Here is a 25626-nt window from a genome sequence, read left to right on the forward strand (position 1 = left end):
GTACATAGTCGAGATACTGCAGGTCGATAATGAATTGTATAAGATTCGATATTTTGACAGTCATTTGTTGCACATTGAAAAATTATTGTCATCGTGTTGCAGGTGGAGAAGTCTTTGGTACAATTTGTTGTATTTGTAAGCAGTAATTTGAAATATGGTAGGTTCCGTTGCGATATGAAATATGTGCCTTCTGTATTATAAGTGTAACTTTGAATGTACTTGATAAATAAAATTTTACCAAATTAGGTTAGGTCCATTTTCAAATACTAGAATTAACCTAAAATACTTGGCTGTAATAAATTGTACCATTTCGTCACATATCTCTCATGCATAAATTTATTTTTTCAGGCCAGGCGTTATGATACACGGACTACAATATTTTCTCCTGAAGGTAAACATTACATCTATAGCCGCCAGAGTAGAATACTGTGGAATAAATCATGTAGGAACTAAAGCGTATGTTTATTGTTCTTTGGTAGGACGCCTATACCAGGTAGAATATGCTATGGAAGCAATTAGTCATGCTGGTACATGCCTTGGAATTTTGGCAAATGATGGAATTCTTTTGGCAGCTGAAAGGAGAAATACCAACAAATTGCTGGATGAAGTCTTCTTCTCAGAAAAAATATACAAACTTAATGAGTAATGACTTTTTATTTATATCTTATAATCTTAATGTATTGTGATGATAGAACATTGGAACAAAAGAGGAATTCTGAACATTAAATAACAGCAAACCCTTACGCTGTCCTTTATGAGAATAATTTCCTTAATTTCTAAATATGAGTTCACTGATGTGCATCAAACACTCACATGTGATTAAAGGTAATGATATTAACTGATTTATAATTTTTGTCAAATTCCACTTATTATACGTATTACTGAAGTTTATTGTAAATAATTATCAAAATGGAAATGCTGTGTACTCATGAAAACTTTGGATTCTTACTACTGATCTATTTGGGTCAGTCCTTTTCAGACAAATCCTTTGCTGATGTAATATGTCTATATAGGCCTTGTAAGGTGATGTCATCTATGGATGCTTGCAAATTTAAGTAGCCAATAGAAGTAATTAAATGCTGTTGATGGTAATTTGGTGGATTACAGTGACTGTGTGTGTGTATTTATTTATTTAAACATTTCCCCTGTAAATAACCTGATAAAGATCACATATGCTATTGCAGAGCACATATTGTATTTTTCCTATTCTTTTTGGCTAATTGATTTTCTCTGTGAGTAGTAATATGGTCTGCAGTGTTGCTGGTATTACATCAGATGCCAACGTTTTGACAAATGAATTGAGAATGATAGCTCAACGATATCTACTGCAGTATGGTGAATCTATTCCTTGTGAGCAACTTGTATCATGGTTGTGTGATGTGAAACAAGCCTATACACAATATGGAGGTGAGAAATTGTGAACTTTCAGCATGTATGTTTGTCTATAAAATGGTTGTTAAATTAAAAGGGAGCTACTTGCGTGCATGAATTAATCTTTCATGCTAATGCCTAAAATACTAACTACATGTGACCTACTCCAGCTGTACTATTTTTTAAAGGAGATTTTAAGAAAATGTTTTTTGTTAATGACAACAAAAGGTTATTTTGTATGCGCCTGTATGGTAATATAATCAATAATTTATTTTTGTAATTTTTAGCATTGTAAAATGCTTCTACTGATGGCTGTTTAAACATCCTTCAAGACCACTGGAAAATTCTTGATCTAACAGAACTCTTGTCAGAAGTTTGTCTGATAACAATTTTGTGTGTAGTAACCAAAAATTATGATTGACTAACTGTAGTAAATCCTTCCACCCCTTTATTACCAAATATTAAATGGTTCTCTCTATATGTATCTAATTTTTAAGTCATGTGAATTATTGGTACTTTTAGAAAAAGTTTGGTCTTTTACTGTAATAAATTAATTCCTAATAATTTCAGAAAATACAATCATGGGACTAACAAGACTATTCAAGTGTATTTCATAGATTCAGAGTTTACATTTGTAGTTGTATCTATCATTTAAAATTAAGAAAAATTCATTATGTTTTCATAGACATGCTCATATCCGAATTATTGATCTTTTTTGTGTTCTGAATTTACTCTTAAATTTTTGGCTTTACTTTTTCATATTTGAAGTATAACAAAATTACCATCAAACTAGATAGACATGTTTGTTCAAAGAAGTTGATATTTTCGAAAGTCAATATATACATATAATGATTTGTAGAATTACATAAATGTAATAATACCCTTTGTGAAAACTGTATAGTGAGTTGTATGCAATTATTGTATAATTCCTGCATGTACATATTTATTGGAAGATCTAATATGTCAACCTTAAGGCTGTAGGAATAATTTCCTCAGGGAAGCGTCCATTTGGTGTGTCAATTCTGTACATGGGCTGGGACAGACATTATGGCTACCAGTTATATCAGTCAGATCCAAGTGGAAATTATGGTGGATGGAAGGCCACATGCATTGGGAACAACAGTCCAGTAAGTACTTCCTATTTTTATGCTTAGTTTATAATAAGGGTAGCATATAAATGAAAACTAGATGAGATGAGGATACTGAAGTGAAATGATTTATGACTTATTCTTCATTAAGTTGTTTCCATGCTTGTGAGTCTACTTTTTACTGGAGTGTCCAACTGCCCCTTCTTGCATTTAACCTACAGCCTCTGTCAGTCTCATTTGTGCTCTCTGCATCTCCTAATGTGGTCTGTCCATTGTATGCATGGTCTGCCCATCTTTCACTTTTCATTTCCAACAGTCTTTTTTGTATTCTCTGCTCATCCATTCTTTTAACATATCCATACCATCACAGTCTGTGACTACAAAACCTGAGATCTCAGAAAAAATAATTATTTTCTCTCTTCCATGACATAAAGATTAAACTATAGGACATCTGCACATTTATGACAAACTTTCATGTTTCAATTGAAGTGATGTAACAGCTGTACTTTATTCACTGGCACATTTATCATTTTTATTTTGTTTGACATAAAAATTCCATCTAGTTCTAAGTTTCAGTTCATTGTTAAGTAGGCCATTACCATTTGTTCATTCCAGAAATAAATATCATTCTTTCATTTCAATCAACAGTACATAACCTAAAGAGCTAGTACATCATTAAGTGACACACAACATATGTTAGAGTTTTTCTGTGATACAAGAATGGAATCTAAAACAACTTTTTTTTTCTTAACCTGTATCAGCCATCTGATCGACAACCTCTTAGTATATGAGTTTTAGTCCTCTGTTCATATATGATAACGATTATGTTAAATAATTCAGCTGTAATGAAACTCTGTTTTGTGTAATAATTTATATGATTTTGTCACAGGCAGCAGTATCAAACCTGAAGCAGGAGTACAAAGAAGGAGAAACAACACTGAAGGATGCAATGGTTTTGGCCATTAAAGTCCTCAGTAAAACTCTTGACATGACAAAGCTTACAGCAGAGAAAGGTAATTTTCACCTACAGAAGTTCACAGGTAGAGATTTTGAGATTAGTCAGGCACAGCCTAGATTGTAAGTTGATGTCCACTTCAAAGTGTGAAATTATAAGGAAAAGTTTTTTTATTAGTGATGGAGATTAAATTTTTGGATGCAGTTCACCAACACAAATGTAGTGATTCTGACACTTTGGTTTTCTGTTGGAGTTTGATGTAAAATTTCAGCTTTCGAGGATGAACAGCTCAACCCTGAAAACCGATGCTTTAAGGAAGTAGTGGTTGTTATTTTTCTTTCTTCCATCACCACATACTATATTTTATTGTCATGCCCAATAACCAGTGACAACAAAAGAATCTGTATGTCAAGTCCTTTGGTACTTTGAAGTATTTTAAGTGTTCACAATAATTGTACCTAAAAGTACAGTTATAAACATTTAAAATATAGAACTCTTAAAATGAATAACAAAAATTATAAAAAGAGTTCAGTATTAATATGATCCCATGTGCCATAGTTTTTCAGTTTTAACGATCATAACCAAGGATCACTGTTTGTCACATTGATGCAGATTCATGTGGCATTCCTAATGGGATATATTTTGATGTCTCGTAATTTTATGGATGTGTATGTCAGTTATTAGTGATTTCTCCTTTCCATTTAATTGTAGTTGAAATGGCGACTTTAACACGTGAGAATGGAAAAACAAAGACACGTATCTTGTCTGCCAAGGAAGTGGAAGAACTCATCAAAGCTTATGAGAAGGCAGAAGCTGAAGCAGAAGCTGCTAAGAGGGAACAGAAACAAAAGAGCTAGAACTTCCTTCTTAATAATTTTATTTCATTCTAATTATAATATGCTGTACTCACAGTATGTATTGAATTTTTTTTGAGTAAATTAAATGTGTAATAATTTTGTGTGTGTTTGGAATGATTTAAAATGAAATTCCATTAACTAATAGGTGGTCTCTTTAATGTTTAATTATGAGTTTCAGTTGTCTATACATCTTCCCTTCTGAAACAATCCCAGTGATATTTTGATTGGAGTAAAATTCTGTAAACAGCTATGCTCCTTTATTTGAATAAAAATCTTCTTGGATATTATCCATCGTCTAATCAATAAAATATTTTATTGATTAGACAATGGATAATATCGAAGAAGATTTTTATTCAAATGACTCATCACCATCGTCAAGAACTTTTAGATTTGATATATGTTCCTTTATCTACCCTATCTGAATGCTCAGCTGAATACATATAGACTACTAACTAACTCCCTGGTAACGGATCCTACAGGTTTCACACAGACAACACCAAAGCCTGCTACGATCTTGAGCCAACTCCATTTTGCATACATACAAAAAGACGACTATTACCCCAAAACTTGCAAACATAACTACACATTCACCCAGTTGCTGCTCTGTAGGACTTAATGAATTTCTAGCGCTAGATTTGTTCCTGTTTCATTGGATGTGTGCTGCTTCTATGTTGTGTTTTGCTGGAAGTAGGAAACTATGGCATCATTGTTGTTATCCCTGATTGTGATATGTCAGATTCTCATGGTGATATCAAGATGAATGCACTCAGGGATGCTGAATATTCATTATAATTGTACTTTCATCATATATAAAGAAACATAAAAAATAATGAAGGGGCTTATTTTCTGCAAATTAATTTAGCATACAGAGTTTACTCATCACATTCAGCAGAAAATATGTAACCTGGTAATTTATTAGAAAATCTGTCAAATGAAATATAACTTTTAAACTACTGAGTAATGAAGGTTTTGTGTGGTAGCACTGCTCTACAACCACCAAGCATTGGGGCTCTGTGCTCCAAAGAATAGCAAAAAGATAGCCACGGTTAGGGTTTTACAAAGTGTTGGCAGTGCTTATTTGTGAAGTAATCAAGCTTGATGTTTAACACAGGCCAAGCTTTACCACCAAAGCAATAGGTAAAATTATAGTTTCGTATAACTTTAACAATTTAAAGATATTATTGACCAAACTGAAGTCTGCCATAAAATAAACCGTCAAAAACTCAATAAAATGTAATAAACACCCAGACACTTCCGTATTTCGTAATCCGAATTGCACGCCCACCTTAACCCCAAAATTCTTTTCACCATAAGTTGGTCACGCAGGTGTTAATCTTAACCCCAAAGATTAGAAGATGTCCGTTGTTATACTCATTATAAAACTTGTGAGAAAAGCATTGAATGAATAGTTTTCTGAGTCGTAATAAATATAAGTCCATGAACAAGAAAAAAAATTTCTTTCGAATACGAATTATCGCAAATAATTATGATTTCATTTGCGTTTGAGAGTTTGCTTGCATAGGTTCTTGGGTAAAATTCTATCGTCTGTTCTCCTCCATCTTTTATTCGAGGACGGGGTCGGCAAAATGGCTTTGCTCTCACTACGTTTAGCTACATCTGTGGCAAGGCATTTTCCTAGTGCGGCCCCACAGGTATAAACTATGAGTATTTTTTATTTGAAATAAGGTTGAAATTAGTTTTAATGTGCGCTTGTAATTAAAGTAATATGAAGAACTTTTGCAGCCGCAAAGCAGTTTTGGATAGGTCAAGTGCTAATGCATAAACGCTTTACCGAACAACCTACTAATGTAGGTAAATAAAATATAGGCCCGCAGTTTACAGTTATTAAAGAAGTTTATTATACTAAGAATTGCTGTACTGTGTTTTCTAATAAGTTTCAGGTTTAGTAATCAATACATATTTCGGTTGTAATGCAGTGCCCCTCATTTCATTTCAGGGGGTATGGCATTTTAGTTTTGGTTACTGTTTAAGTGACATTGGACATGTAATGTACATACTTTACTAATTTTAGGTTACTGTTGTTTTGCATTGATGTGCCTTTAAGTCCACAATTTGTATCCTTTTCTAGAGCAGCAGTAGATTTTTTTTCTGAGAACCAAGTTTCTGTAATGTTTAAAGATCTTTGAACAATTTCAGGTAAATTCTGTGTTCTAGGTGGCTAATCTAACATGGCCTGCTGCTCAAGTAGCAAGTCGAAAGCTGCACGTTTCTTGCAGCCAGAGGGCAGCTGAAATATCTTCCATCCTTGAAGAGAGAATTTTGGGTTCTGCGCCCAAGGTATATTTATTGCTTTACATTACAGGACAACTTGTAAGGTCAGGGTTGAGTTATTAGCTGTTGTGTTTGCATATTAGCCAGGGAGTAGATATGCTGATATGTGTTCAGTGGTTTTTCTTTGTACCTCCAGTGTTATGGTGGGATAGTACTTTTATGAAGGCCACAACACTATATATACTGAGCTGTTGATGGCATTGTAAATAAAAATTCATGTAGTGATATTTAGGTTGTATCCAGATGAGTTTAAACTACAGAAATGGTATATAGTATATGATGTAAACTATAGTAATTAAAGTAGTGGTTTCTTACAAACACAGGCAGACTTGGAAGAAACTGGGCGTGTGCTGAGTATTGGAGATGGTATCGCTCGTGTGTATGGTTTGAAGAATATTCAGGCTGATGAGATGGTGGAGTTCTCCTCAGGCTTGAAAGTAAGTATTACATTATTTGAAATTTGTTTCTGTACACCTCCATCTTCAGTGTAGATTATTATTATTATTATTATAGTTTTCAGTCTTGTACATACTTTCCAATTTCTCAAACCTTATTTATTGAAAATATTATGTAAGTTTCACATAAAAGTTTTGTGATCATTTATTACTTTACATTAAACATTTTAGGCACCTTGATGGATTTAACTTGTGGTGCCCCAAATGTGTTTGAACAATTTCTATTTTTTACTGTATGAATGAAGTAAGAATGAAATAACGGATTTTTCATTTGTGATGTTTGCATTTATCTTAAAGTGTCAGATTACAAAGTTCTTGAATATTTTAGGGTATGGCTTTGAACTTGGAGGCTGACAATGTTGGTGTGGTAGTGTTTGGTAATGACAAGTTGATCAAGGAAGGTGATATTGTGAAACGAACGGGAGCCATTGTTGATGTTCCTGTAGGTGCAGATCTTCTGGGGCGTGTTGTTGATGCTCTGGGTAATCCAATTGATGGCAAGGGTCCTTTTAAGTCAGTAACAAGGTACAGTAATAAACAGATTCTTTTGTAATTAACATCTACCATCATGTGTCTATTGAAGAATATGTTTCCAGCAAATTTAACATAGCCGAACAACATCTTATATAAAGATGAAATGAACAAAGGAAATTGGCCAATTTATGTTTATTGTTGTAAGGTTTCCTCTTAACCAATGTCATTGTTGTTACAGTTGGGAATGGGGGGGAGACTGTATGTGACTGTGGTTATCAACAGTCCCATTGCCAATCCCCAGATGATACACGAGTGAATATGGAGTAGCAGTTAAATAATATTGACAGGAAATAACAAAGATCTTAGAGAAAAAGATGTCCCATTGTAATTTTGTCTACCATAGAAACTTCATGCACTTCTTGGGTCTCTGCAGTGAGAAGCTGCAGTTAATCACTTGTGCAGTGACATGGCCTAATGTTTTTACAGTCTGTTTCCCACTACAATTTTCAAATTTGTCCATTTAAATTTTCATGAATTGAATATTCTCCTAGAGAAATAATAAATGAGGTACATTTTGGAGAACTTGGAGCAGTGTTACAGTTGCACTTCTAGGCATGTACATTTGTTCAGAAAGGTGTAATTAAGTCTTACTTTATGAACTTATACACATTTCTTCCAGGGCACGAGTTGGTGTGAAGGCACCTGGTATTATCCCTCGAATATCTGTAAGGGAACCCATGCAGACAGGCATAAAGGCTGTGGATTCATTGGTGCCCATTGGCCGAGGACAGCGAGAACTGATCATTGGTGACAGGCAGACTGGGTATGCATCTAAAGTATTGCTTCTCGCTGAGTTCAAGTCTCATTCTACCCATGCCATGCCATTTAAGTACATTATGAAGTCAACTAACTCATGGCACAGGGTGTTCCTTAAATCATTGGTAGTTACTAGGCTGGTTTAGAAATATCAGACTTTTGCGCCTTTTCTAGTCCCTGCAGGATAGTAACCTTGAATTAGGCCACAACTATTTCCATCCATATCGTTTCTAATTCATTATTTATTAATTATCCCAATATTTGATGCCATGCAGTCAGAGGTACTGACAGTATCATTGGTTCATCTTTTAGCTTTATGTTTTCAAACAATGAATTTCTAACCTGTTACGAAAGGCCATTGTGTTCTACGACACTGGTTCCAGGAAAATTATTAAGTTCCATCATTTTTGTCTTTTAGTAAAACTGCTCTTGCCATCGATACAATTATCAATCAGAAACGTTTCAATGAGGGTGATGATGAAAAGAAGAAGCTGTACTGCATCTATGTTGCCATTGGTCAAAAGAGGTCTACTGTGGCCCAGATCGTAAAGAGGCTTACAGACTCAGGTCAGTGGCGATGTCGTCTTGAGAACAGTGTAAGAAATAGGTAACGTATTTCTAGAATATGGTAAACCTACCATGTGAAACATTTGCAATATTCCATTTAGTATGAACAGCATTGGAACTTGTTCTAAGTAAGGTGTGGCAGCAGCGTTTGGTCAGTTTTTATCAGTTCTGTAGTCACTTTGGGCTATGCTGGTGGTAGCATAGCTACTGGTAGGGCCTTCCTAGTCAGATTGGTCGAGGGGGAGAGGTCAGACTAAGACAGGTGCCCTGGTACTCCAGGTTGGGTGTTGGTCGCAAGGCTAACAACCTTGCATCATAAAAAGGAAGACGTTTCGAAACCTCAATCAAAGCCTCGGACATTTAGTTATTTCACAGTGTCCAAATCAGTTTAGTGTTTTTATGCCTGTTCGTATGTACTGTACAAACCAATCTTAGCTGCTGGTTAATGCTTGTGACTGAAGTTGAGTTGAGTGGAGTGTCTGAACTAATGTTTGTGCATAAGAAGCACTGGCGTTCAAGTAAATAAAATAAAACTTGTTGAATTTTATGGTTTATTTTGCTTTATTTCATTATTGGTATTAAAACAATGATTTTCTGTTATTGTTCTTATCATAAAAATGGGTTAAATAGGATATTTTGCTCTGACTTGAGAACTGAACTATTATATATCACATAAGCGTGTTAGAAATCAAGTTCTAGACAAAAGAGCAGTGCACATTTGAAATGCAACCTCTTCATAAACTAGGGATTTTTGGTGTCTGTTTTCTTAGACTTCTGATCTATTGGTGCCACAGAGTTTATTAAAGGTAATGCAGTGAAACCTGACCACTCACCTTTTTGTAGTTCTGTGGTTAAGTAAGAAAGCTTGCAGCTTGACTGTCCGAGGCTTTGATTGAGGTTTCGAAACGTCTTCCTTTTTATGGTGCAAGGTTGTTAGCCTTGCGACCAACCCCCAACCTGGAGGACCAGGTTACCTGTCTTAGTCTGACCTCTCCCCCTCGACCAATCTGGCTAGGGAGGCCCTACCAGTAGCTATGTTACTGCCAGCATAGCTCTTGGGGTCACTGAGCTACTCAAGCCCCACCACCACGACAAGGTGCAAGTACTGTTAAGTGGGGATGCTGCCTTATTAAAGATTATAAATTTGTCTGAAATTAGTTAATACAGTTGGACTTTAATCTTGGCTCTGAGTGAAACATTGTAATGATTTCAGGTGCCATTGGCTACACCATCATTGTCTCTGCTACGGCATCTGATGCTGCCCCACTGCAGTATTTGGCACCATACTCTGGTTGCGCGATGGGAGAATTCTTCCGAGATAATGGAAAGCATGCCCTCATTATTTATGATGACTTGTCAAAGCAGGCTGTTGCATATCGACAGGTAATCTTCAGTCATTCTGTTGTGGGTCCTATCATGAAAGGTTATGGAATCATGGTAGCTTGAATGAAAATGGTAAGGTACCAAAATTGAGGGGTTTGGGCACACATTATATCATCAAAATGACTGCATTTTGAAAATGTCATTCTCATAATGAACATGAATGGAAGTTGATGCATGCTGTCTATTCCAGTTTGTCAGTCTTGTTTCAGTGTGCTATCACTGGACAGAATCTGGGGGATATAAACTGCATTCTAAAATCTACGTGTTCTAGATGTCTCTGCTGCTGCGTCGACCCCCTGGCCGAGAGGCTTATCCTGGAGATGTGTTCTACCTCCATTCTCGACTTTTGGAACGAGCCGCCAAGATGAATGAGACCAATGGAGGTGGTTCCCTCACTGCCCTCCCAGTCATTGAGACACAGGCTGGTGATGTATCAGCATACATTCCAACCAATGTAATTTCCATCACAGATGGACAGATCTTCTTGGAGACAGAGTTATTCTACAAGGGCATTCGTCCAGCCATCAATGTCGGTTTGTCTGTATCCCGAGTAGGGTCTGCTGCACAGACCAGGGCTATGAAGCAGGTCAGTTTCATTGTGTACTCCCTGTGGCTGAAAAAATTCCTTTGTTTAGGAACTTTGCATTTACAGCTGATTGTGTTGTGTAATTGATAAATAAAAATTAACCCCTTTATGTTTCCATATTAAATTTAAGGGACATCATTATTGCACACATTTCCCTTTTATATACTGTTATTTGTGCAGTACATTGTGATACAGGATCATCAGATATTTTACTGCTGTCTTATTGGTCACCCAGTGATGCCTGACAACCAGTGGTATTTATTGTGTCAAGTCAAAGGCCACTAACACTAACAGCAGCAGTCCATGGACCACCGGCTCAGAAACGACCGACTTGGAGTGAATTTCCGATATTTGCTTTTCATTGTGTGGTGGCAGGTGGCTGGTTCCATGAAACTGGAATTGGCTCAGTACCGTGAAGTGGCTGCTTTTGCCCAATTCGGCTCTGACTTGGATGCTGCTACCCAGCAGCTTCTGAACCGAGGCGTTCGGCTTACAGAATTATTGAAGCAGGGTCAATATGGTGAGTGTCTGGAAAGGAACGCTAGCTGTTCCTCTCTCAACCATGTAATTATATTTGTGCTACATTTGAGCTGGCAAAGTGACTGGTTGTAGGCTAACTGACAAGGGTTCAGTACTGTACCAGCTCTGGAGCCTACCTCGTGCTGAGGTTAATGTGGTAGACTTTGCCTTTAGCAGTCCAGTATGTCTCCATTGTAAGCAGAGGGTCAACTTTTACAGCTGCTGTCTACATATATCTCTCTCTCTCGTGTGTGTGTGTGAAGGTGGCTGTCTTCTGGATTATAGTGTGACCACCATGATGATATAGGCAGTAAGAACCTCTGAAATGTTGGTAAACTTCTATCACATTACGTGGCACTGCAGCTCAGAAAACAGCCATCTTCATTCTCATTGTGTAAACCTCACATCCTACTTATGTTTTCTTGTGTTTGTGGAAAGTTGCATAACTACTTCTGCTTCACAGTTCCCATGGCTATTGAGGAGCAGGTTGCTGTTATTTATTGTGGAGTGCGAGGTCACCTAGACAAGCTGGACCCTGCAAAGATTACAGCTTTTGAGAAGGAGTTCTTGCAGCACATCAAGTAAGGAACCTCTTCATGCATGTTATGAATAGAGTGCAAGTTTGAAAAATTGTAGGGATTTTTAAGAAAAAATTGGTATTTGAATTTTTTGGCACAATTTTGTAATTTCCAGCTGTGTGTCAGTTTAAAAAAAATTTATCCTGCGTATAAAGTAAAACATTCTTCATGGTCTGTTGTCTCTGGTTTATCAATCTTTTTAATGTGACTTATTCACTGTTATACTGTTTCATGAAGTTCAGTATAATTATGTGTTTTTACACATAAACAAACAGGTCTATGCTGTACATGACTTTAAATATGTTTTGGCTACTGCCACTTTTCTTTCACATTGATGGTGTCTGATATTGTTATGTTCACCTACATATCTGCGTTTCTAAACATTCTGACACCAGATTTACACATTGTGTACCAAGTGGTATATCTTTGCTATTCACATACTTTGACATAATTTCTATTCTATAGTTATGTGGGAAAAACAGATGCTGGAGTGGTCAATAATACAGGTATCAAAAGCCCCACCCAAAATGTCCACCTAGATTAATTTTGTACTTGATAAAAAGTTAGGTGGAGAAGGTTAGCAACATGTCAGTTTACATTGCAGGCATATAGTTGTAGTTCTGCGATGATTTGGAAATGGAGAATATTGAGTAGGAAATTGTGGTCTCTGCAGTCCACCTGATGGCTGATGGGCTGGACATCAGGCAACTAGAAATGTAGAATTTTGTGTGGAAACTGGCTTGAAAGTGATCATTTTTGAAGATCGACTGCAGAATGGGAGGATAATAATAAAATGGGTCATATGTAAATGGGTTTTAAGACTGAATTGAATTCAGTGTTATAAGATGTTTGTATTAGATCAATGGTGCTCAGCCTTTTCTAATTCAAAGGTATGTTTCACATTTTATGTGTGATATATTAACACATTTACATGGTATTTAAATCAAAGATGTTCTAGTGTCCACATTGAACACTCAAAATTATCATTCCCAAAGGCATATTAAATATAAGTTGTCCATATCAGACTAACAAGTTTTAGTTTTTCTGAACATGCTTTTGTTTCTCCATTGCTGAGGTATACAGTGACATGCTAATGCTCTTGGTTTAAATTGTGTTGGGTAAAAGGAAGTGAAAAACAAAGTAACTAGTTGTAAAATGGGATTTTTTGTAGTTGTAGAATATGTATTACCATTATATGTGGTAACTAGAATTGTGGACCAGCATAACTCACGTGGCAGACCACCTGTTCATATACACTATATTGGAAGCGTTGTTACTGGTAGTGTTTAATGTTTGGAGAATTTGTTTATATTTAATATGTTTCCACTGAAATGGGAATTCATCAACTTCTTTTGAATACCTAAACTGTCTTTGTTTCATTGTGTATGTTTTATTGCAACTGTTATTCTAATGTTGCTTTTGAATTTTACAGAACCTCTCACAAGGATTTGCTGGCAATTATAGCAAAGGAGGGCAAGATTAATGAAGATGCTGATGCTAAACTGAAGAAAATCGTATCAGAATTCCTTATCAGTTTTACTTCATAGAGTGACAAAGTAAACTGTAGTTTATTATAAGTGGAGACAGGTTGTAAAGTACATCAAACAGTGAAGGAAGGAAGTGTGTATGATTACTGTATCTGCATTTGTGAAACTTGCTACTGGAGTGCATTGATTCATAACTGTTAATGTAAAAGTTCTTAAAATTCTCAAACAAATGTACAATTAATTGTGCATGTTGTATACAACTAGAAAGCCATTGTATTTGTACAGTATATTGTTGGTTAAGTTGACAGTATGAATTCTTTGACTACAAAAATAAAGTCTATCCATCTCCATAGTTATTAATGGAAACTACAATCCCAATTCAAGAGTTTCCAGAGACTGGATTGCAACATTGATTCTTTCCCAGTGTTAGACTAGACTGACATGTGTTTACCTATTTTAACACAAAATAGGATGGATGAAAATCACAACTCATTGTTATCACTGATATCTCAACTTAATCAAAATGTTAGGTAAAAAATATCTATTCTCATGGTGAAGGTGTCTTTTTTTTTTTGTGACGGTTAAGGCTCTAATGACCTTTCGGTAGATGATGACGTTTCAAAGTAACGCCGTCTCCAGTTGGTTATCTGTGTGCATTTTGTAATATAGCAAAGGAAAATTGTCATACTAAGCACGGGTTCAATATGAATATTTAGAAGTCCATCCCTGTATGCAATTGTGGATAAATAACAATAGGGTTGTGGTGTTTTTCTTTAATTCAGTTTCTGCCTAGGTAAATTTAATTTGAACCACCGAAAACACCTTTGTCTCTGTGGGCTAGTCATGAATGTTCAGTCGCCTAGTCCTAACTGAGTTATCTGTGTAAGATTTGAGGTTTAACAGCGGTAAGTATGAAGATTTCACGGAAGGTGCGCAACAACTCGAAAGACAGAAATCTTCAACTGTGAGTTATATGTTTGTATGCATGTTTTATATTTTATCTGAAAAGATATGTTCCTTGCAGCTTTTACAATATTTTGTGTACAGTTCATAAAAATTTAAGTGCAGCCTGGGCTTTAACATGAGTTTCTTTTTATCTGTGGTCGTATGCACGGATACTACAATTTGATGTATATTATAACGCAATCTAGTGGTAACGTAATGATTTATTCTTGATGGCGCGAACGATATTGTGCATATTTCATTTTCCTTGTAGAGAGTGCTAAGGTATGATTTTGTTGGTTGTATGTGCTGTTCAATAGGAATTGAAACCTATTTATTGTTCCGTAGTATAGAACTCTATTAGATTAAGTAGTTTGGTAACAGGGAAATGCATTTTAATTGTGGCTTACAAATGTGTCTGTACTAAGCTCTTATATATAACTTAGATGCAAATCAAGTTATGGTGTCTGGGTGCTTAGAAACTATTGTTTTTTTTAGTACATTGAAATGTTGAGGAAGGCATTCAGAACATTTTTATACTCGGAATTTGAACACTGATTACTAAATACTAATTACTACTGAATTTTTCGTGCCTTCAAAATCAGCTTCGGATGTCTAAATTTACTCTTTGAAATTGTATTATTTTCTTCTCTTACAGTTAATAATGGAAGGTGAAATGTGGGATGATGGTGATATACAAGTTATGGTAAGGCATCTTTTAAATCTTAATTTTTATACATATTTGTGGCAGTCAAGAGAACCACTTCCTCTCTGTATTACAGAAAAGATAATGTATTTGACCATATTTCTTGCACACTGGTGTCATCTCATCAGTTCTTCTTCTGTGTATTATCTCCTAAAATCACAGAAGTGTTGGACATAAAACTGTCCACAAGCTATGCTGTGATTTTATTTTTGGGCTCAAGTTTATAAAGTGATTCTCTTACTCCTGATCAGATTTAAATATGTGTTCAAACTTTTACATTTAATTGTAGGTTCAGTCTTCTGTTGACCCTGGTAGATCCTTTGGACGAGGTCGTGGTTTCAGACCTATACAGAAGTCTACCATTTATGACAATGATCCAGGAAAAGTTTCATCTGTAATTGATAATTTGAGGGATGACGATGTTCCCGGCTTTGCAAAGAATAATGAGAAGAGCAGTGGCTTTAATGAAAGAGGAGGTGCAAATTTTGTTAGAGGACGGGGTGGTGGCAGAGGTAGATATGGTGGACGTGGTGGTTTTTCGGATGATACGGGAGGTAGCAATCGACAACGCAGCTATGATGAAAATACAAATGCAAGGGTGAACAGTGGTGGTGGATTCAGTAGCCATAAGGCTGGAGAGTGTGGTAAGTTATTTCTCCTTGTCTGTTATACAGTATAGCTCTATGATGTAGCCTGGTAGATGACAGCATTTCTTGAATATACATGCACAAGTCATGTTTTGCTATTTATGAGAGAGTCTGTTGTTAAGGTAACCTTCCTGTTAGTTTGCCTTCTGATTTTACAGAGTAGAATAATGCTTCGTGTGCCCATTGTGAATGGAAGGTGTGAAGTAAAATGTAGTGCTTTTGAATAAAACAAGAACAAATATGTTTGAAATTATGAAAAATGCATTCATAGAGGATTTTGTGTGTCTCAGATTTGCGTTCGAATAATTTTCAGGGTTTCATTCCTGGTGGGATTGTTGCCTCTTATCTTTATCATGGTGTTGGGCCAGCTCATCCTCCACCTGTTTTATGTACCTCAGAGCCTCTTCATAACATGTTTCCTTCTACCATATAAATTCTTGTTTCTTTGGTGGGTCTACCATGTTTGTCACATTATTTGTTATTCTTTTTTAGAAAATAGTGATGATCCACCAAAACCCCGTGAATTATACATTCCTCCAGAACCAGTTGATGATGAAGCAGCTATGTTTGATGGCGGAATTAGTTGTGGTATCAACTTTGATAAATATGACAATATTAAAGTTGAGGTATGTGTTTCCTACATAACATTTTATGTCCTGAAAGGTATGGTAATGTGTTTGTTAATGTTACAACTGCCGGCTGTATTTTCTTATTCACCAGGTTTACATTTATCAGAATTCTCTTCTAGAACACAACAAAACTGTTGAGATGAATTTTCTGTAAAAATGATCTCAGAAAGTGGATGTGCTTTCCTTGTAGTTTATTATTCTGAAGTTCCTTGTATTTGTTCAGTTAAAAAATACAGATTAAATGTTATCAGGTGTTTTTTTGTGATTTATGTATTAAGTTACCATCCAAAGTACAATGGTTAGAATTAAAATTTTTGGTACATCAAAGTTGCAAGTTGTGGGAGATTTGATCATGTTTATGTCAGAGGGAACTATTAGTTACTTACAGATAGCAATTGCAGTCTTGATGAAATCTCCTTTGTTAATTATGACATTGTTTCAAAACTTGGTAATGAAGATATTTTAGTTAGTAGTAATATAGTGCTAAGTATTTAATAAATATTTCTCTGCACTTCAGTCTTGGTAAAACATTAAGAAATGTGGATTAGTTTACTTTTTTCAAGTTGTTTTTCTTAAGCTGTTTGTGAATGGTGTGGACTGGCAACCAGCTTTAATTATGTTGCAAAGTGTTCAATGAGAAAACCTACAAATAACAAGATACACAGTTAGATTGTGGTCTTCTGGATAAATTACACAATTTCATAACCTAAAATGCAACAATTCAGATTTTCACTACAATGAAGGCCCCAGATGTTAACAAGATATGTAAACATTATCATTTTTTGCAAAGAACAAAATATTGTTGCAGACAACTCAGTTTTTAAACCACAAGTCATAATATAATTACTGTATCATTATTGTGTTCAGGTTACCGGTGAAAATGTTCCTCAGCCAGCAGAAACTTTTCAGTCTGCAGGCCTTTGCCAGTTTGTCCTGGATAATGTGAAGAAATCTGGATACTTAAAACCAACACCAGTCCAAAAACACGCCCTTCCTATAATAATGAGTGGACGAGATCTGATGGCTTGTGCACAGACAGGCTCTGGCAAAACTGTAAGTGTGCGCTTGTTCATATGGAATAAGAATGCTGATAGTATATATACAAAATGGTAAGCCTGCACAGTAAATGTAGGAGCTACCATACAGATGTGAGAATTGGAAATAATATTTTTTTGTGTGCTTCTTACAAAATGAATTACTTATTGTTCCCACAGATAAGACCAGGAATGTTACATAATAATATTCAGTGATATAAAATAGGATAATTGCAAAAAAAATCTAGGCGCTATTATGACAATTTTAGGCAACCTGACATCTGGGATTTTTGTTGTTGACCAGCAAGGTTGTACATGAAAGATGCTTGAATTTTTTCAGGCTGCATTCCTTCTTCCAATGATCAACACCTTGATCAGGGATACAAAAGATCTAATAATAACATCACAGCATTGTGAACCACATGCTATAATCATTTCACCCACCAGGGAGTTAGCAATTCAAATATTCACTGAAGCAAGAAAGTTTTCACACGGGTCAATTGTAAAGGTTGTGGTGGCTTATGGTGGTACTGCTGTTTATCATCAGGCTCGGCAAGTTATGGTAAGTCTCTTTGCGAGGGTTTAAACTGTTTAATATTAGAATGTATCTAAGAAGAAATTATTCTATACAAAATAGGAAATTTATGCCATATCTTTGGCATTTTGTAAGTAGTTTTGAAGGAAAATCTGTCTTTGAAGACTTAACTCAAGTATTAATTTAAAAAAGTAGCTAAGGATATTGGAATCTGGTACTGCAATATATGTATACATGAAATGTTTTAATCTGATAAACTACCACTTGTGTCGTAGTATGTGGGACATGATAGCGAGAGACAGATCTGAATCATTACCAGTTCAGCTGTGTTAACAAAGTCTTTATCATTTTGGGTTATGGCTCTTCTAACCTGTATTGATGTGTTTTCTTATTGCCTGTCTTTGTATTACAGGATGGTTGCCACATACTTGTTGCAACACCAGGTCGACTCATTGACTTTGTGAACAGAGGCCGAATCACTTTCTCTTCTATACGCTTTCTAGTCCTCGATGAAGCTGATCGTATGTTGGATATGGGCTTCATGCCTGATGTAGAACACATCATGAATCATTCCACAATGGTTCCAAATGTGGGATATTTATTATACTGCCGTAGAATATTTATGAGAGTGGTTCAATAAAACCTGTGTGGGGCATGCCAGGCAAGAGTATTGTTGTTCAATCCTGTGACTACGCTGTAAGTGTATTGGTGAGGCATCATTTGCATTATGAGCTTTGATGCAGCTGTAGGATTGAGTGATGTGTGGCAGTCTAGAAAATATGGATTATGAGTATGTACTTCAAGCAAGATCGTCTTGCCATGATTCAGTTTCTGGATGCAGAAGGCTGTAAAGCAGTAGAGATTTATTGCCGGGTGCTAACCATGTGCGTTAATGACTTTGTGTTGGAAACAATGGCGAAAGCTTGGTTCAGACAGTTGCATGAAAACTTGCACCTTCATGTAGTGAATACTATCAAGACCAAGGTGCGTTACATGGGAGGTACTGGAGCATCTGGTGTACAGTCCAGATCTCTTCTCCTGCAACATTGACATTTTTGGTCATTGAAGCAGGTACTTAAGTGATGCTAATTCCAGTCAGATGCTTAAGTGAAAACAAGCTGTTCATAACTTTTTCAAGGTCTAAATGTAGGCAGTGACTGTATGTGAGCTTGGTAGATACTTTTTAATTGAACCCAGCTAGGTTTCTATTGAACCACCCTTATAATTTGTAGTTATTTGTGCTGTATAAAAGCCACTTGGGAGACCAAGATGCAGTTGGGAGGATACTGAATAATTTATTAAATTTTGTGTAGAAGAAATGCTGCAAAGAAAATATGTCTTTATCTCAGTTTTCACTAATTTTGAACAAATTGTGGAAGTATGGTTTAAGTATTTTAATCTTGCCAGTGGAGGTACATAGTTGAGTTAGTGTTTAATGAGAGACAACTGTTATTCAGGTGGTGATTACCAGTCGGGTTGTTTGTGGATTTTTCTGCTCACACATTGAAGTTTTTACCTCTCTCAAAGGTAAAACTTCGTGAATATGAAAAATATGAGGCCTGCACCTTGTTCCAAATCCACATCAGCCTGCAAGTCTCCCCTGCCATCATTCTTATGATTGCCCTGTGGGTGCTTCCGTGTCAAAAGTGGATGTTATATCCTTGCCTGGGTTTACAGAGACCATTTTTGGGATATTAGATACATACAAGGACTATTCATGCTGTCCACTAAAATTTATTATAATGCAGGAAAATTGTTGTATGTGTATGCTAAGGAAGGGTTGTTCTTTGCGTTGGTGTGTTTCTCCTTTCACTGTCACGTTGAAAATCACTATGATGAACAAAATATTGACAAGTGGTCATTTTATCTCTTGGTACAATGCAGGGGGTTGCTGTGTCATGTTACATGATTAGAAGGTTAGGAGTGACATTAAACATTACAAAGGATATTGAATGAATTTTGTGGGTAGACGGACTTAAAACTTGGCCACTGAACAAATTGTGCTTTTTATCTATATATTTCTTAATGTGATTATTTTGATCTTATTGTAGGGTGAACGACAGACCTTGATGTTTTCTGCCACATTCCCAGTAGACATTCAGCGTTTGGCTGGAAAATTCTTACACAGCTACCTCTTCTTGGCTATTGGCATTGTGGGTGGTGCTTGTTCAGACGTTGAGCAACGTTTCCATTTGGTGTCAAAGTTTGAAAAACGTCCAAAACTGATTGATCTCCTTTCTCAAGAAGGTTGGTGTCATATGTTAGACCTTGCTCTCTTAATGAAAGTGGTACATAAATTATATTATATATTATTTGTACAGGAAGTGAGAAGACATTGGTATTTGTTGAAATGAAGCGTACTGCTGACTTCATAGCTGCGTACCTGTCTGACAATGATTTTCCCACAACTAGTATACATGGAGACCGTATGCAACAACAGCGAGAGGAGGCCCTATGGGACTTCAAAAGTGGTCGCATGGGAGTACTGGTGGCGACTGCTGTTGCCGCGCGAGGGCTTGGTGAGTATGACTAATTATTTACTAACTGTAAGTTATGTACTGAAAACTATACACATACATCAGCTCTCTTTAGAGGAAAAGCATGTTTCCAGTCAATAAAATTGTCACTCTTGTTGTGTCTTGAATGTAATTTTATTTTATATTAATATGGTTGATTGTCTGAAAAGATTTCATCTAGAAGTGAAGGAGCTTGTATGATCTGAAGCTTTCACAGCGACCAAGTTTAATGAATTATTCTTGGGCTACCAGCTATGTCAGGTGGTTTAATGGAGAAAACACCAACATTTTGAGAACCATCTTTCTCCTTACGTAGAACATATAACTTGAATAATTCACTTGTTTGAAAATGAATCAGTATTATGAATGAAGACTGCACTGCAAACATTTTTGTTGTTGATTTAATGAAACTTGCTTTGAGTGGGTTATATTGTAATGTCATTCATTGGAAACATCCTCACAATTAAGTATGTATTCCTGAATTACTGATTTCTCTATTTTAGACTTACCCATCATCAGTTAAAATTTTGATTATTTAAAAGAAGACATTCAGAAGGTTGGGGTGTGTGTGTGTGTATATATATATATGTGTGTGTGTGTGTGTATATATATATCAGCTAGATGGGAAATTATCTTCAAGAGAAAATATATTAATTTCTTCTTGAAATTGTAGAGAAATTCTGATCCTAAATGGAGGTTAAGGAACAGTAGAATTGGAGAAGGCCACCTTAGACAAAGAGTATTTAACTTGAAAATTTTCTTTCATTTCAGACATTAAAAACGTCTCTCATGTTGTGAATTTTGATCTCCCCAAGAGTATTGATGAGTATGTGCATCGTATTGGGCGAACAGGACGTGTTGGAAACTGTGGTAAGGCCACAAGTTTTTATGATCCAGAATGTGATGGTCCCTTGGCCAAAGATCTTTTGAAGATTCTTGAACAGGTGAGAAAAATTGATGTAATGCTGGTATAAGTTACGTTCAGTTGCTTATATTTTAATGTAAATTACTTTAAATAGGCTTGTTTACAAGCAGATTAAGAATATAGGTCTTTATTTTCTTTCTTCAGTTATGAAATTAAATGGTTGACGGTAAGGAATATAATTATATTATAATAGAAAATTGGAATTGTATTAAGTGCTGAAAAGTTGTATTGGGTAAAAGAGGCACAGAGGTGTTTAAGGTACGAAATGTACTCATTAATACATAATTAGCATAAAAATGCCTGTTGAAATTAACAGAACAATTTCTTTCATACCTTTATCCCTCACTTCTTCTTCTTCCATTTCATACTGTTATGTCGTTCCTTTCTCTATCGTCCTTATGTTAGTAGTGTTGTCCATAAGAGAAGTACATGATTTCAGTACATAATGGTAGCAGCCATTATAAAGTCTACTGAATATTGTTTTATATCAGCTTTAGTACATGTTGTGTTATTTGTGGAGCATTTTCTGTGAGATCTACTCCCATTTAAATACGTCTTGTGCAAGCAAGCATGAAACTGGGTTTCTTTTATATAATTCAGTTTATATCTTCTGCCAAGAGAGCAGATGTACCTCTGGCTATAATACATGCAGTAGCATTCTTTATCACTTGCCTTTCATATTGCATGCTTCACAGAGTAAGGTACAAGTCAACAGTGTTTAAGCAACATTTAATTCTGGTTATACTCGCTATACTTCGCACAGTTGAATATGTTCAGTTACGTGTACTAAAATATTTTGCTTCTTGGGAATCAAGTCTATTTGTAGATTACACCAGGGCAGAATTGTACCAATATGGAGAACATCATTGTCATTCACTAGTTTCCTTTAGGGCATGCCATCTTATAACAGAATCTTGTACATTGTTCTGTATCTTCCCATAATCTGTCTCCTGAACCTGTATCCACCTTTTGCCTACTGTCTTTTGTATGTCTTCTCTCAGATGGTGTCTCCAGTTTTTCCAATGTCTCTCCATTGGTTTTGCATTCACTATTATGAAAAACATATGTGATTCAAAGAAGGGAAACATAATAATGAATGTGCTAAGCATAAGCACTTTCTTAAAACTGTGTGTGGTCACCGATTGATTTGCTTTAGGCTGGTCAAAATATTCCACCATGGCTGGAGAAGTATGCAGCTGACTCATTATATTCATCTCAGACCCACTTTGGTCGTTTTGGTGGGAAGGATTTCAGGAAGGTGAGTGCTTGTGCCATTGTTTAACTCAAGAATGTTTGATGTGATTATTAATCTCTTCAAAGAAATTAAGATCAGGCTAATTTGGGGAATACTTGCTGCCTTGCAGTTGAGAATTGTCTTCCTGACTGCTATCTAAGAACATGAAGATTATGTTGTAAAAAACTATTATAGTCTTTCTTGTTTTGTGTGGATATGAGGGATCTCACATGGAGGGTAGAATGTAGGTTGCTGTCCACTCACTATACTAAAAGATGTTTTGATTTGATTCTTGTTTCCCCATGTGACCCATTGTCTGCATGAATTTAAATCAGTCTTTAATCTGTTTTCTCAACAACAAAAAAGTCAATCTGTCAGAAAAAGAGTACATGATATCTTCTAATATGATGTAGTGGACATTTAATTAAATTCAAGGGACAGTTTTTCTGCAATAAATTAACATCAGCCAAAGAGTTATAAAATATTAAAGGATACATTTAGGAAGTAATTTGGATGTACTATTTACAAGAATTGTTATTGCTAAGGAGGTATAGAGAACTAGAATGTGTTATGGATTGTCATGAACTAAGAAGTGATGCTTTACATTCTGATAGGCGTTTCAATGAACATCGGAGAAAAATATTCAATCCAATTGAAGAATCCTCACTTTTGTACATTTTCTCTTATAGTTTGACAAGAATGGTGAACCAGATAGCTTTCTTGGAGGTGTCTCAGATAGTGGTCGTGGGCAGCCACAGCCGCTTGAACCAGAGGAAGATTGGTAGATTCATTCAGCAGTCCGAGGTGTGATGGAATATCAAAATATTGTTGTGTGTTAAAGATGCACTTTTATGTACATTGATACTTCCTTTGTTGTTACCTGAGTTTGTTTTATGTTGACTACCTTTGTTGGCATTTGGGGGTCCATTGAAAATATTACAAATGTGTCTGTAAGAAGTGAAGCAGTATTACATTTTTGACTCTGTATATTTTACCCACACTGCGTGTAATTATAATGTTGATGCAGCACAGGTTAAGTTATAAAAGAGTTTAAGTTCTGTTTGTGTTGAAGTTTCCAATGAAGTGTGTTACAGCACCTCATATTGTATGGAGTGAGTTCAGTGATAAAACAAAGGTAAAGAAGATGGAAAGAGTTTTTGTTCAATCCCTGTTTATTTTGTATCTTCTTGATTGATAGAAATGTATTTTTAAATTCAAGTACATAATAAAATTTTTACATCGAACTTGAAATGAGCAATGTTAACTAACTATAAAATGTCAACTCATTGGAGAAACAAGGAACAACCTCCAGAGGATGCGTAAAAAATAGCTTAATATACATAAAACAAAACTATTTTTGTAATCCTAAGTCACAAGCTAATTTGAATCTGCTCTTATAGCCCATGTTTAATGTCCACTTTGCTTAAATTTGATTTCACAATATTAACACTTTTCAACATTTTTACAATTATTCCTGTGCCTACAGTTTTGTGATTTTCACGTATTGTAAATGTTTGACCTTCTATCATGACCATTCTTCTGAGTAAAGTGAGATACACAGAACCATGCTCACCAGGCATTAACATTTCACCGCTAACCAAGTCGACACGGCATGGCACGTTCCAAGTCCTACTAAACAGCTGCTGTATATACTTGGATGTAACTGGTTTGCTTCTTCCACCTTCAGCCTTTGTCAGAAAGTATACGTTAGCTTCAAAATGATTACCGATTGCCTGACTTCCAGCTGCACACAGCAGCATTCCTCTTTGTACACTTTGTATTCGAACACCTCTTACCAATGCCCCTAAATTGTCACCAGCCTTTGCTTCAGGAACAGATTTCTTGAATACCTGAATATCAGAAATAGTAGTTTTGATCTCTTCATCAAATCCAAGTAGCTCTGCTTCCATGTTCCTCTTTATTATACCCCTCCCAAGGGTACCAATAACCACTGTACCTCTTCCTAAAACTGTGAAAGCATTGTCTATAGGAAGCACAAAAGGAGATGTGTAGTCCCTTGTAGGTATTACAAAGTACCTGTCAATGGCATCTAGTAAATTCCAGATAGAATTCTCCCCTAGCTCTGATGTATCACCATTGAGTGCCAATAGTGCAGAACCACATATCACTGGTGAATGAAGTCCATTGAAACCAAAATCATCCAACAGCTCACGCATCTCAAGCTCTACAAGTTCAAGTACATCGTTTTCAACCAAATCTGCTTTGTTTATAAATACTACAACCTTTTCAACTCCAACTTGTTTAGCTAACAGTAGATGTTCTCTAGTTTGAGGCATTTGACCATCATTGGCAGCTACAACCAAAATAGCACCATCCATTTGCGATGCCCCTGAAATCATGTTCTTTATGTAATCAGCATGCCCTGGGCAATCTGTGTGTGCATAATGCCTGTTTTTTGTGACATACTCTATGTGTGCTGCATTAATTGTAATGCCCCTAGCTCTTTCCTCTGGTGCTTTGTCGATCTCGTCATAAGAAACAAATCTTGTTGCTCCATCTCTCGATAATATTTTCGTGATTGCCGCAGTTAAGGTTGTTTTCCCATGATCTACATGTCCAATTGTACCTACATTACAATGCAGCTTCCCCTTGTTGCTGGAATGTCTAACATGTGAATGAGAGCGATAACTGTAACTCAAAAGTTCATGGTTGAAATTACACGTTGAAATGCAATGCCTAACATATGAATGAGAGCGATAACTGTATCTCAAAAGTTCATGGGAGAAATTACACGCTGAAATGCACCCTAGCTTCTTACAAAAAATTGTTTTTTTGTTTGGCGAAGTTGTACAGAGACTTCTAACAGCGTAATTAATGATTCCAAGGTGATTCCGTACCATCATCACCACACTCCTTGTGGCTACCGCCATTTTCTAATCCTTTTTTAGATACCATATAGCCAACATGTATATATTGTACTATAGATTAGGATACAGAAAATTCATGCTAATAACATACGTAACTCCAGCATTCTTTTTCAACTGCAGGATGCTCATCGAAGTTACTGAT

General features: G+C 35.9%; 4 protein-coding genes across 4 annotated transcripts; 3 read left to right on the forward strand and 1 right to left on the reverse strand.

Annotated features, from left to right (window-relative positions):
* The first annotated feature begins 3 nt into the window (after positions 1-3).
* Prosalpha3 (proteasome alpha3 subunit) lies at positions 4-4370 on the forward strand. The gene is made up of 8 exons (XM_022085661.2): positions 4-22; positions 103-157; positions 349-391; positions 480-642; positions 1241-1407; positions 2368-2498; positions 3349-3472; positions 4126-4370. The coding sequence occupies exons 2-8, from the start codon at positions 155-157 to the stop codon at positions 4269-4271; spliced, it is 777 nt and encodes a 258-aa protein (XP_021941353.1). The 5' UTR covers positions 4-22; positions 103-154; the 3' UTR covers positions 4272-4370.
* A 1398-nt stretch (positions 4371-5768) lies between these two features.
* On the forward strand, positions 5769-13784 carry blw (ATP synthase subunit alpha blw, mitochondrial). Its single transcript, XM_022085657.2, has 11 exons — positions 5769-5923; positions 6447-6569; positions 6887-7000; positions 7347-7543; positions 8172-8315; positions 8727-8875; positions 10089-10258; positions 10530-10844; positions 11220-11364; positions 11827-11944; positions 13374-13784. The coding sequence occupies exons 1-11, from the start codon at positions 5858-5860 to the stop codon at positions 13486-13488; spliced, it is 1656 nt and encodes a 551-aa protein (XP_021941349.1). The 5' UTR covers positions 5769-5857; the 3' UTR covers positions 13489-13784.
* A 730-nt stretch (positions 13785-14514) lies between these two features.
* Positions 14515-23847, forward strand: LOC110840549 (ATP-dependent RNA helicase vasa). The gene is made up of 12 exons (XM_022085655.2): positions 14515-14655; positions 15029-15076; positions 15366-15720; positions 16216-16349; positions 17220-17405; positions 17727-17948; positions 18334-18510; positions 19973-20168; positions 20243-20440; positions 21209-21381; positions 22519-22620; positions 23286-23847. The coding sequence occupies exons 2-12, from the start codon at positions 15035-15037 to the stop codon at positions 23379-23381; spliced, it is 1881 nt and encodes a 626-aa protein (XP_021941347.2). The 5' UTR covers positions 14515-14655; positions 15029-15034; the 3' UTR covers positions 23382-23847.
* On the reverse strand, positions 23751-25620 carry mEFTu2 (mitochondrial translation elongation factor Tu 2). Its single transcript, XM_087343021.1, has one exon. The coding sequence runs from the start codon at positions 25485-25487 to the stop codon at positions 23991-23993; it is 1497 nt and encodes a 498-aa protein (XP_087199147.1). The 5' UTR covers positions 25488-25620; the 3' UTR covers positions 23751-23990.
* Positions 25621-25626: the final 6 nt, after the last annotated feature.

Source organism: Zootermopsis nevadensis, unplaced genomic scaffold (genome assembly GCF_977971745.1).
Source record: "Zootermopsis nevadensis isolate Lab colony 2312 unplaced genomic scaffold, Znev_1.0 Znev_ptg000004l, whole genome shotgun sequence".
NCBI classification, from domain to species: Eukaryota; Metazoa; Arthropoda; class Insecta; order Blattodea; family Termopsidae; genus Zootermopsis; species Zootermopsis nevadensis.

Coding starts and splice junctions, on each gene's coding strand:
- Prosalpha3 (XM_022085661.2), top strand. Junction 392..479: donor TACAATATTTTCTCCTGAAG/GTAAACATTACA, acceptor GTTCTTTGGTAG/GACGCCTATACCAGGTAGAA. Junction 1,408..2,367: donor AGCCTATACACAATATGGAG/GTGAGAAATTGT, acceptor TAATTTCCTCAG/GGAAGCGTCCATTTGGTGTG.
- LOC110840549 (XM_022085655.2), top strand. CDS start 15,035: ATGGAAGGTGAAATGTGGGATGATGGTGATATACAAGTTATG. Junction 15,721..16,215: donor CCATAAGGCTGGAGAGTGTG/GTAAGTTATTTC, acceptor ATTCTTTTTTAG/AAAATAGTGATGATCCACCA. Junction 18,511..19,972: donor ATTCCACAATGGTTCCAAAT/GTGGGATATTTA, acceptor ATCTTATTGTAG/GGTGAACGACAGACCTTGAT.
- blw (XM_022085657.2), top strand. CDS start 5,858: ATGGCTTTGCTCTCACTACGTTTAGCTACATCTGTGGCAAGGCATTTT. Junction 11,365..11,826: donor ATTGAAGCAGGGTCAATATG/GTGAGTGTCTGG, acceptor TCTGCTTCACAG/TTCCCATGGCTATTGAGGAG. Junction 11,945..13,373: donor GAGTTCTTGCAGCACATCAA/GTAAGGAACCTC, acceptor TGAATTTTACAG/AACCTCTCACAAGGATTTGC.
- mEFTu2 (XM_087343021.1), bottom strand. CDS start 25,487: ATGGCGGTAGCCACAAGGAGTGTGGTGATGATGGTACGGAATCACCTT.